The sequence below is a fragment of the Carcharodon carcharias genome, chromosome 15 (genome assembly GCF_017639515.1).
Source record: "Carcharodon carcharias isolate sCarCar2 chromosome 15, sCarCar2.pri, whole genome shotgun sequence".
Taxonomy (NCBI): Eukaryota; Metazoa; Chordata; class Chondrichthyes; order Lamniformes; family Lamnidae; genus Carcharodon; species Carcharodon carcharias.
In genome coordinates, this window is record NC_054481.1 from 27,386,494 (window position 1) to 27,399,660 (window position 13,167).

The window sequence follows — 13,167 nt, forward strand, 5'->3', positions numbered from 1 at the left end:
CGTCAGTATCTGAAGTTTTATTAAAGAATTGTTTTCAGCTTTTATAGTCTGTTTTATGCCTTAGTCCCATTATATAAACTACAGTCCATCAGGCTCTGATAAATACAAAAGAGTTGGTATAAAGAGCAGGATGTAGGCAAGGAATTCACCATGTATTGTTCCAGAGGGGAAGGGGTTGGGCTGCAATTAATTAAATGCCGCTTCAATGTGATGCTTTCTCATTCCTGCTTTTGCTGCACACACTAGCAGGATAAATAAGTCAACAAAATTCAACTGAATAATCAGTCATTTCTAGTTTATGCTTCCACCTGTCTCATTAAGGGGAATACCCTGGAGAAGGGCAGACAACTGTGGCCCTCAATTTCTAATTACTTTTTCTCTACTAATTAACAGTATAGAAATATATAACAGCAAAAAAAAACACCTTTAGTTCTGTTGGATGTAGCAGTTGAAACCATATAGCATAAAGTTACCAAATCAATTCAAATACTCATTGAACTTTTCAGTAGGAGCCTGTTCAGACCTTGCACAAAGATGCTTCAAGATAGTTGTAGGCACTGTAATTATTCCTGTGCAGTCTGCCCACTATACCATCTATCTGGTGTATTTAAAAAAATGGCTATGTTCCTTTCTGCTTCAAACAGCTGTCCTCCAGCCTTTCCACCCCAACCCAGCCTTTCCTCAGCTATTGTCCATTGATGAAACCTCTTTGCAATTTACCTAGGAGGAAAACATAACGTGATTATGTTTTCTTGGAGCTATTACAGCACATTAGCTTTTTGTAGCTAGGGCTGTTCTCTTTAGGGGGTGTGGGGTGTGAGATTCGAGGTTGAGGGGAAATTTGATAGAGGTGTAAAAGATTATGAAACTTTAGATTAGGTAGACTGAGAAATGACATTCCCTTTAACTGATGGTACAATGATTAGGGGACACAGGTTTAAGGATTTGGGCATAAGACGCAGGAGGGATACAAGGAAGAACTTTTTTTTACACAAGTGGTAATGACCTGAAACACACAACCTACAAGGGTGGTGGAAGAGGAGACAATCAACGATTTCTAAATGAAATTGGATGGGCACTTGCAGGAAATAAGTTTGCAGGGTTACAGGTCTACAATGGGGGAAATGAGACTGACTAGGTTGCTCCATAGGGAGCTGGCATAGGCCAAATGGCCTCCTCCTGTGCATGTTAAATTACCTTCAGTACAACTGGCAGGATGAGGAGCTTTTAATGTGCCAGGTGTGTGAAGAATGATCACAGAATCAAACAGTGCAGAAGAGGCCCTTTGGCCCATCGAGTCTACACTGACACATGAGAAACACCTGACCTACCTACCTAATCCCATTTACCAGCACTTGGCCCATAGCCTTGAATGTTATGATGTGCCAAGTGCTCATCCAGGTACTTTTTAAAGGATGTGAGGCAACCTGCCTCCACCACCCTCCCAGGCAGTGCATTCCAGACCGTCACCACCCTCTGGGTAAAAAAGTTTTTCCTCACATCCCCCCTAAACCTCCTGCCCCCTCACCTTGAACTTATGCCCCTTTGTGACTGACCCTTCAACTAATACCCCTTATAATCTTGTACACACCGATCAGGTTGCCCCTCAGTCTTCTCTGCTCCAACGAAAACAACCCAAGTCTATCTAACCTCCCTTTATAACTTAAATGTTTCATCCCAGGCAACATCCTGGTGAATCTCCTCTGCACCCCCTCCAGTACAATCACATCCTTCCTATAATGTGGCAACCAGAACTGCACACAGTACTCCAGCTGTGGCCTCACCAAAGTTCTATACAAGTCCAACATGACCTCCCTACTTTTGTAATCTATGCCTCGATTGATAAAGGCAAGTGTCCTGTATGCCTTTTTCACCACCCCACTAACATGCCCCTCCACCTTCAGAGATCTATGGACACACACGCCAAGGTCCCTTTGTTTCTCAGAACTTCCTATTGCCATGCAGTTCATTGAATACTTCCTTGTCAAATTACTCCTTCCAAAGTGTATCATCTCACACTTTTCAGGGTTAAATTCCATCTGCCACTTATCTGCCCAGTTGACCATCCCGTCTATCTCTTCCTGTAGCCCAAGATACTCAGCCTCACTGTTAACCACCCGGCCAATCTATGTGTCATCCGCAAATTTACTAATCCTACCCCTCACGTAGTCACCTATGTTGTTTATAACTGTGCTATAACTACCTCCCTAGTCTTATTACCACCTTTTATATTTTTCTTTTATTTGGTCAAAATAAACATTTAAGGAAGTTATAAAGCTACAACATTGAAAACAGCTAATTATGAGGAGAGCTGCTACTTTTTACTTTGCAAGCAATCAATCAGCTAATTACACAAGGCAAATGTTGCAAATATAGAAAAGCGAGTTTGTGCCCAAAGCCAAGTTCTCAATTTACTGTCTCAGGCCTGTGGCAGCAATTACAACTTTCTTATTCCAAAGTGTAGCACGAAGGCATCAATTTACAACACCAGGAACTGTTTTATACGTTTACATTTTAATGTAAGTTGCACATCTTTCATTGTGTAGCAATATAAAACCTTCATGTGCATTTCATATAACAAGACCACCATTTGATCATAAAATAAGTCCCAGCACATCGTACAGAATAACAAGTTAAAATTCACAAACATCACTTAACAGTAACTGAAATCAGCACTTATACTCAACTCTGTGTTTTGAACACTATCAGGCATTTGGACTCTCCTTTTAGAGTTAACATTTAATACTGACCAGATCCTTACATACTTCATGCCTCAACTCACCTCACCCCAACACCCCAATTATATGTTGCAAACTGGTGAAAAAAATAGGGTTTGTATTTTTCCATAAGCAATTTTAACAGGTATTAATTGTACTCCTGTTTCCTCCTGAGCTATAATCCATAATTTGCAGTACTCACACTGTCACTGATCTACCTCTTTTGTAATATCCAGCCACGCTATTTGATCAGTAAAATCTCAGGTGAGGGTAAATTAAAGCACCAATCAAAACTTTTTAAAGTCAAACTGGGGTGTGACGAGGGGAGAGAGGGTGAATTTTTTCCCCCCGAAGACAGACATCTAAATATCACAGCTTCAGATGAAAGATTTTTGGAATGAAGACACCAGGATTAGCAGTATCCAGCTATCACTTATTCAGGGTCCTACAATCAGCCAGCATTGCCTTTTCCTACACAGTGAATGCTGCTGGGGTATCAACATATGTGGACATCAACAGAAAAAAAAAAATCAGGTTTGATGCTGCCATGGCTAGACTGCCTGCCAGCACTTAGAGCTTCTCACTGGCAGTCAGCTCCCATCAAAGGACAACGGAGTAAGACTTAGAATTTCATTCATACAAAATTCTTGAGGGTTTGGCAAGGGTCAGTGGTGAGAGGTTGTTTCCCTCTGGCTGGAGAGTAGAATGAGGGGGTCACAGTATCAGTATAAGGGATTGGCGATGAGAATTTTTTTCACTCAGGGGGATGTGAAGTTTTGGAATTCTCTATCCCAGAGAACTGTTAAGTATATCCAATTCTGAGATTGATAGATTTTGGACACAATGGGAGTCACGGATGTGGGAATCATACGAGAAAGGGGTGTTGAGGTAGATCAGCCATGATAGCATTGATTGGCACAGCAGGCTTGAGGGGCCATATTGTCTACCCCTTATCCTAGTTCTTACTCTCTTATGGTACCTTTAGGAGAAGAGGTGGGGAAGAATGAAACAAAGGCGGCTTAACAAAGGAAACACAAACTTATTTCACCTCATACACAGGGATAATAGTTGGAGGCAGCTGTTTAAAATGTCATAAGTCTGAACATAATGAAATTCAGTTAGCATTCACAATGCTACCAGCACATCATGCAACCAGACTTTATCATTAACAGTAAAACATACAACTTACATAAAACAAATCGGGGAAAAGTGATTAACCACAGCAAATAGGTATTAGAAGCAGAAAGGATTCAATGAAAGAAAGCTGTAATAGGCTTTATAGGCGGCACAGAGGGGTAAATAAATCTTTGAACTAGTAAACAGTATGCTGATCCAGTGCCAAAACAGGCAATCTCCAACAGGCATCATGGAGAAATTAGTGTGAAAGGAATTGATCATAACTTTCTTCAATTGTATGTTTGAATTTACAGTAATTTATCTACATTTTCCAAGGTTTGTGGAGCAGAAACCCATTTCATATACACTCAAAGTTTAGACTTACAGTGAAACTTCACAAATAAAAAGGCACAGCAGCACCATGGTTTAAACATTTTATTTACAGAGTTTATCTTAGACCATCTGCAGCAACCAAACAGATGCCACACTTTCCCTCACCTGAAAAATGACAACTTCAAGTTAGAAAGTAATTTAAAAAAAAACACTAACGTGTCACACAAAAAAAAAGTATCTTGGAACCAAAGGAATTCAGTACGATTCACTGGTATTAAAACAGTAAAATGTCAAATTAAACATTCAACAGGCAAGGTGAATCACTTTCACTCCAGGATTTTATGAGATTGCTAGATTACAGCTTTTATTAGTGAAACAGATTAGATTTTGTTTTAATCTGAGCCTTTGATTTGGTTGCCCTGTATAATAAACCGTTATACGAACATACAAACATGTGTATGGGGATTAAAGATGATTCCAAATGAGGGAGGAAATGAAACAATATTCCATGATTCCATGTGACTGGAGCCAGCTGATATATTTTGTCAACCAATCAAAACTTTATTTTGAACACTGAATTAAAATCAATTAATCCAAGTTAGATACTGTTGAGGTGCAAACATGAATTAGGCTCTTATTCCCTATTCCCAGTGTAGGTAGATGCATCATTCCATCGGGCTTTCTCATTCAGTTCCGATTAACGGTCAAAGGCTTGAGTGATGTACGGTTCGATTGTCTGTTCTTCCATCTCTGGAGCGAAGCCAGCGTTCCACCTTCTTCCATCATCTCATTGCCCTGTTCCAAAGGACAGTCATTGTGTAGCAACAGGGCATTCTGCAGCTGTCAAGAAGGCAGGGTCCCTTTAAGATACCACATTCCACCATGACTTGCACAGCAGTCCTGTGAAAAATGGAAAAGTTCAAACTGACATTTACAATGTTAGGGGATTCCATGAAAAAAAATGAAAGGCTTGTATTTAGATTGCAACTTTCACAACCTCAGGAGTTCCCAAAGTGTTTTACAGTCAGTTAAGTACTTTTCTTGTAACATAGGAAATGCAGTAGCCAATTTGCACACAGCAAGCTCCCACTAACAGCAATGAGATAATGACCAGATAATCTGTTTTTGTGATGCTGGCCAAGGAATAAATATTGGTTAGGAAACCAGGGAGCAATCCCTCTGCTCATCTGTAAATAGTGCATGGGCCCTTTTACATCCACCTGAGGGGACAGACAGGGTCTTGGTTTAAAGTCTCAAGGTATCTCTGACTGTGCAGCATTCTCTCAGTGCGGCATTGGAATGTGAGCCTGAATATGTGTGTTCAAGTCTCTGGAGTGGGGCTTGAATCAATAATCTTCCAACTCAACAGATGAGTATGCTACCTGCTGAGCTAGGGCTGACAAGATGCACACTTTTGTGTCTTGTACTTTTTAAGTTAGCACAAGTGTAAATGTAGCTCGGACACGAGATCAGAGTCTTTTACTAATCTACTTCATCTGTCTTCAGGCAAAACAAGACAACCATGCAGTAATTTTTTTGTCCGTCATACTGAAGACTTTGGCCTTTCTAAACATCTACGGTGAAAAACACAGGACTGGGGAGACACAGAGAGTGATTCCAAGTACGAAAGTATATGATTTCATTGTGCTGTTGTGTCACCCACAATAAATCAGCAACAGACTGCACGTTTTCCATTAATGGCAAAAAACTGACCGGTATCGATATAACATGCTACACATGGAAAGGGAATATCCCCGAATGACAATGAGTCTATCAAAGCTGATCACTGCTTTGCTACGGCTACTTCAGGACCTATAGCTGATGCTGCAGTATATTAATTTTTGGAAGAAACATTTAGTTCTTTTCAATATTCTCAGCTATTAGTACTGACTCTTGCTGGGAAAAAAGTCCCACTGCAGCAGCTTCTACTAGCTACCTCTCCCAAGTGATCCTTCTGCCAGAGCTACTCAACTGCAGGTGCATCACAGCATGACCTCAGCTTTACCCAATGCCCACAAATGGTTCCACTGGATCAGAGATGGCAGAGGAACTGAATAGGTTCTTTGCATCAGTCTTCACGGTGGAAGACATGATTAACATCCCCAAAGTTCAAGAGAGTCGGGGGGCAAAGGTGAGTATGGTGGCCATTACCAAGGAGAAGGTGCTAGGAAAACTGAAAGGTTTGAAGGTGGATAAATCACCTGGACCAGATGGATTACACCCCAGAGTTCTGAAGGAGATAGCTGAAGAGATAGTGGAGGCGTTAGTGGTGATCTTTCAGGAATCAATGGAGTCAGGGAGGGTCCCAGAAGACTGGAAAATTACAGGCCGATTAGCCTGACCCTGGTCGTTGGTAAGATTTTAGAGTCCATTATTAAGGATGAGATTTCACAATACTTGGAAGTGCATGGTAAAATAGGGCAAAGTCAGCATGGTTTCATCAAGGGGAGGTCATGCCTGACAAAACTGTTAGATTTCTTTGAGGAGGTAATGAGTAGGTTAGACAAAGGAGAGCCAATGGATGTTATCTACTTGGACTTCCAGAAGGCCTTTGACAAGGTGCCACACAGGAGGCTGCTCAGTAAGATAAGAGCTCATGGTGTTAGAGGCAAGGCACTAGCATGGATAGAAGATTGGCTGTCTGGCAGGAGGCAGAGAGTGGGGATAAGGGGGTCCTTCTCAGGATGGCTGCCGGTGACTAGTGGAGTTCCGCAGGAGTCAGTGTTGGGGCCACAACTTTTCACTTTATACATTAATGATCTAGATGAAGAAACTAGGGCATCCTGGCTCAGTTTGCAGATGATACAAAGATAGGTGGAGGGACAGGTAGTATTGAGGAGGTGGGGAGACTGCAGGATTTGGACAGGTTAGGAGAATGGGCAAAGGAGTGGCAGATGGAATACAACGTGGGGAAGTGTGAGGTCATGCACTTTGGTAGGAAGAATAGAGGCATAGACTATTTTCTAAATGGGAAGAGAATTCAGAAATCTGGAGTGCAAAGGGACTTGGGAGTCCTAGTCCAGGATTCTCTTAAGGTTAACTTGCAGGTTGAGTCGGTAGTTAGGAAGGCAAATGCAATGTTGGCATTTATTTTGAGTGGACTAGAATATAAAAGCAGGGATGTGCTGCTGAGGCTTTATAAGGCTCTGGTCAAACAACATTTAGAATATTGTGAGCAATTTTGGGCCCCGTATCTCAGGAAGGATGTTCTGGCCTTGGAGAGGGTCCAGAGGAGGTTCATAAGAACGATCCCAGGAATGAAAGGCTTAACATACGAGGAACGTTTGAGGACTCTGGGTCTATACTTGATGGAGTTTAGAAGGATGAGGGGGGATCTGATTGAAACGTACAGAATACTGAAAGGCCTGGATAGAGTGGACGTGGGGAAGATGTTTCCATTAGTAGGAGAGACCAGGACCCAAGGGCACAGCCTCAGAGTAAAGGGAAGACCTTTTAGAACAGAGATGAGGAGAAACTTATTTAGCCAGAGAGTGGTGAATCTATGGAATTCATTGCCACAGAAGGCTGTGGAGGCCTTGAGTGTATTTAAGACTGAAATAGATAGGTTCTTGATTGGTAAGGGGATCAAAGGTTACAGGGAGAAGGCGGGAGAATGGGATTGAGAAAGTTATCAGAAAGACAGAACAGACTCGATGGGCTGAATGGCCTTATTTCTGCTCCTATGTCTTATGGTCTTATAGGATGGTCCCTTCTGAATCAGGAGACCCAACTTTAGCACATGTTGTGGCTAAGATCTGTTAGTCTGTGATGGATGAAGGATTGAATCTGGGATCCTTCCTGCAATCACCAAATGAGTCAGTGGGTGAGTCCTACTAGCTAAATCCTAAAAATAACAAAACTTTTTTCAAAAATTCATTCATTTTCTAATATTCTCAATTAGATTTTTACTCATTCTCAGAACGTGGGTATCGCTGACAAGATCAGCATTTATTGCCCATCTTTATTTGCAATGAGAAGATGGTGAGCCACCTTCTTGAAGAGTTGGTACAATGGAGGGGCAATTATGAGTCAATAGGTGTGTGACTTGAGTAACATATAAATCCAGACTGGATGAGGATGGCAGCTTTGATTCCCTAAAAGGACATTAATGAACCAGTTGGGGGTCTTTACAACAATACAACAGCTTCAATTTTACTGACCAAACAACTTATATTTATATAGAACCTTTAATATAATAAAATGCCCCTAGGCACTTCACCGGAGCATTATAAAACAAAATGACACTGAGCCGCAAAAGGTGGTATTAGGACAGGTAACCAAAAATCAAGAGGAAGATGTTTAGGAGTGTCAAGAGGGAGAGAGAGGTGGAGGGGTTTAGGGAGGGAATTCCAGAGCTTAGTGCCCAGTCACCAGGTGTGGCTGCCACTGATGGAGCAATTAAAATAGGGAATGCGTAAGGTGCCAAAATTGGGGGGGGGGGGTGGTGCAGAGATCTTGGAGCATCGTGAGGCTGGAGGAAATTACAGATAGTGAGAAGTGAGGTCAACGAGGAATTTAAAAACAAGAATGGGAATTAGACACTGTCAGACCCAAAGTCAATGTAGGTCAGCAAGCAGGAGGTGATGGGTGAGCAGGGCTTTGTGCGAGTTAGATAAGCTCAAGTTTATCAAGGTTGGATGATGAGTGGTCACTTCACTAATGTATCCATACCAGGCCAGAGCTCTGCTCTGTTATTTAAAGCAGGTTTCAACTCCCACATTAAGTAGTTGGTCACATTACCTTCAGAACTTTGTCCACATCTGGTTTACTGAGACTTTCTCCAAAATCCTGACCCAGTTTAGACTGGATGACATTCCTACGCACACGATAATTTTTTGAAAATATTTCAAGGAGTATCTGCCGATGCTGAAATGAGAAAATGTTAGTCCTGCATTATTGAACACACAACCCAAGCCTGTTCCCAAGTATCACAGAACCATATAGCACAGGAGGATGCCAGTCATCCCTGTGCTGGCTCTCTGAAAGAGCAATTAGGCCCACTCCCTGGCTCTTTTCCCCATCACCTCACAATTCCTTTATCTTTACAAGTATATTTCTAATTCCAGTTGAAAGCTGAGATCAAATCTGCTTCCACCACGCTTTCAGTCAGTGCATTTCAGGTCATAACTTGTGTTTTTTTAAAAAAAAATCCTCATCTTCTGGTTACAACCCTCCTGCTAGAGAAAACAGTTCCTCCCTCCCTCCTCTCTCAAAACCTTTCATAATGCTGAACCCCGCTATTAAGTCTCCACTTTAACCCTCCCTGGTTCGTAATCACGGCATCCAGTTCCTGTTAACTGATTGAGGGAAGAGTGGCTGGGGATCTTTCACAGGAATATAAACCAGTCAATATCATATCCCTTTTCTCTCCATTACATTGATACTAAGGTCAGAGTTACTCATTTCACCCACCATCCTAAGACACAGGTGCCTTTGTACACACATTCCACAGGCTCACCTTGTTCTAACACATTCACTGCTCTCCCCAATGCCCACCAAATTCACAGCTGTGTTATCTCACTGTTTACAATCACTAAATGACACTGAAACTTGGTTTCACAGTATTAGTGAAACTTTATTTCCTGCCTCTTCTATGTCTAGGGAAAAAAAAGCATTTTTTTTTATTTCATGCATTTTTCCTTTCAATCTCATCTTACTTATAAAGTGAACGGCAGGTCTCATGATGAAGGAATTCCTCCCCATCAGCGCCAAACAATCATGGAATGATTTGACACAGGAAGCCATTTGGCCCATCGTGCCTGTGCTGGTTTTTTTGTAGAACCATCCAATTAATTCCACTCCCTTGCTCTTTCCCGGTAGCCCTAAATTTGCTTGCACTGGCTTTTCAGGCAGCACATTTCAGGTCACAATAACTCGTTGAGTAAAACAATTTCTTCTCATCTCGCCCTCACTGGCTCTTTGGCCAATTATCACACCCAGGTTTGGAATCTCAGTTACTTCTCAGTTCAGCTCATCTCTTTAACCCTCTCAAGCCCTGGTGCTGCCCTGCACTATGGACCTGGGCCATTTCTCAACAAAGGAAAGCAATCTAACATTGACCTGAGGAGCAGAGCGGGATTCAACAACTTTAAAAGCCAACAGCAAAGATATTTTGGGAAAAGGTATTACCTGATCAAAGGAGTCCCCAGCTTCCCATAGTGCAAAGACCTTCTGTTCATCAGGTGAGGCAGTTGTCTGTGGAGGGAACTGAACAGCATCTGTGTAAGAGAGAGTGATTCTCCGCTCTAAAACTGAAACCCAAACCTACAGAACATGCCCAGCAATGGAAAGTTTGGAACTACATCCAAGTTCTGAGACAGTGCCGGATTAGATAGATCCAAAGTTCTCCCGGACGGTTGGTGATTGACCTGGGTCACTTATTGACTTGCAGGTGGGAGTTGGGATTCATCCTATTTAGCTCTGGACAGCCCTGCAAGCCACGCCTTCAAGAGCTCCAAGCTGGCCAAGCAGCAGGAAGGATACTAGTGGCAAACTGTGCAGATTTGAGATTGAAGCCCAATAATACACCTGCTCACACTAGGAAAGCTTCTAAACCCAGGCATGACCAAGGGGACCTGAGTAAGTCAGATTTGGGTCAGGAGTGTGCACGGTGCATTGAAAAACAGAAATTCCATTTTGGTTTGGAGATTCAGCATCATGAATAGTTTTTGTATGCGTCAGATAGCCAGTTAACCAAAATATTAAAAATGCCAAAAATTGAGGCCCACATAAACGTGTCAACATCAGGTCGGGAGAAAAGAATGGATTGATTAAATAGCTTCTTTCACATGGTTAGGATGTTCCAAAGAACTTTATTTAAAAAAAAAATCAGTCTTTGGATGTGGACGTTGGCTCTTAAGGCCAGCAATTATTGTTCATCCCCAATTGCCCTTGAGAAAGTGATGGCGAGCTGTCTTTTTGAACTGCTGCAGTCCATGTGATGTAGGTACAGCCACAGTGCTGCCAGTCCTTGTAACGGTCTGATACAACTGAGAGATCTGATTGACCATTTCAGCGGGCAGTTAAGAGTCAACCATGTTGCTGTGGGTATGGAATCACATATGGTCAGACTGGATCATGGTGACAGGTTTCCTTCCCTAAAAGACATGGTGAACCTGTTAGGTTAATTCAACAGCCTCATGGTCACCTTTAATTCCAGGTTTTAAAAAATTCTTACCTACCATGGTGGGGTTTGAACTCACATTCTGTGTTTTAAGTCTGGACCTCTGGATTACTCATCCAGCAGCATAACCACTACATGACTGTACCCAAGTACTTCACAGCTAATAGGTTATCTTTGGAGTGTAATTGTGTGGTTGTAGTATAGATAACATGGAGCCAATTTGCGCACAGCAAGGTCCCACAATCAGAGTGAGACGAATGCCCATCGAATCTTGTTGACATTTTGAGTCCATATGACTCATCAGGACAGTTCTGATGAAGAGTCATACAGACTTGAAACGTCAACTGTATTCCCCTCCGCAGATGCTGTCAGGCCTGCTGAGTTTTTCCAGGTATTTTTGTTTTTGTTTCAGATTTCCAGCATCCGTCGTATTTTGCTTTTAGCCCATCGAATCTTGTTTGAAGATGTTGGTAGGGGAAAAACTCCAGGAATTTTTTGACAGCCCTTTTAACAGACAGATGGGGCTTGGGTCTAACCCCCCACCAAAGAGAAAACCAAACATGCACCACTCCCTTAGCAGTGAATACAAGTGCCAACCTACATTACATGCTCGACTTTACACAGAGGATAGAACCCACAAGTTTATGATTTGGAGGAGATAATTTTGCTGGCATAATTACATATAATTACATAGAACCTACAGCACTGAAACAGGCCCTCTGGCCCAACATGTCTACGCCTGTATTTATGCTTCACACGGGCCGCCTCCCTCCCCAATTCAGCTCACCCTATTAGTATATCCTTCTCTTCACTGCCCCTCTCATTGTGTTTTCCAGCTTCCCCCTAAATGTGCATTCACCTAAACACTCCCTCTGGTGGTGAGTTCCATAGTCTCACTAGTCTCTGGGTAAAGAAGTTCCTCCTGAATTCCTGATTACATTTATTGGTGACCATCTTACATTTATGGCACCAAGCTTTTGCTTGCCTCACAAGTGAAGAACAACAACAGAATCAAGCCAGACTCGACTGTCACCAGGGCTGATGTATTGTTTGACATCTACCAGCAAAGTGCCACCAACTTTCGGAGAAATGAACCCAGACTTTAAAGGCAGGCAGCTGCTACAGCAGGGACAACTTAGACGGTCGCTACACACTGGGCAAGTCCTGAAGGCAAGGTGTTGGGTTAACAAAGGGGGCATGTCATAGGTTCCTTGAAGTCTACTCCAACAGCCAGGAACGCCAGTGTTAACCTGCAGTGATGGCACTTTGAGCAAGTATTCTCAATCAGCATTTCTTTTAAGCCTTGTCCACTTTGGGTTGTGTTTCTCTGAAGCTATAATCTAGATGGCAGAAGGGAAGCAAAAGGTTGCAATTTAATGTCTGGATAGGATTCACTTAGGTTCCATTTATGGTTTATGTCATTACTTGGGCATTTGGAATGAGTTGCAGCCTCTTTGTGGCCTCTCGCAACTCAGTATGTCTTCAATTTACTGTAAATAAAATCCCCAGCAGCTTCTACTTTACTTACAGCAGATTGTTCAGAACGGAGCTCAGGGGGCAGCAGCTGGTTACAGATGTTGATTGGGTTATTGTTAGTGAAACCAGGCAATGTTTGGGCAGGCAGGAGAAACAAAATATAAACAAGAGCATCACAATAGACCTGTGTTTTTAAACAGCTCAAAATCACTCCCGAGAGCCATATAGCACCTTCCTTTCTGGAGGGTGGAAGATGGGGGGGCGGCGGCCAGGAGACCATTGGAATAGTCAGGTTTAGACCTAACAAAGGAATGGATGAGGATTTTAGCAGCTGATGAGCCAATTATATCTACTTCACATTGATATCAGCAAGCTCTCATTTGCTTTCCTTAATTCCAGGAT

The 13,167-nt window shown here is 42.4% G+C and overlaps 1 protein-coding gene across 2 annotated transcripts in view; it reads right to left on the reverse strand.

Annotated features, from left to right (window-relative positions):
• Positions 1-4,253: 4,253 nt before the first annotated feature.
• Positions 4,254-13,167, reverse strand: part of polr3e (polymerase (RNA) III (DNA directed) polypeptide E) — a 50,270-nt gene continuing 41,356 nt past the window's right edge. For both annotated transcript variants that reach the window (XM_041207216.1, XM_041207215.1), the window contains exons 20-22: positions 10,296-10,373; positions 8,907-9,032; positions 4,254-5,066 (exon numbers count right to left, since the gene is read on the reverse strand). In XM_041207216.1, coding sequence (XP_041063150.1) covers positions 5,010-5,066; positions 8,907-9,032; positions 10,296-10,373 — 261 coding nt within the window. In that variant the 3' untranslated portion in view covers positions 4,254-5,009. The remainder of the gene's footprint in view (positions 5,067-8,906; positions 9,033-10,295; positions 10,374-13,167) is intronic.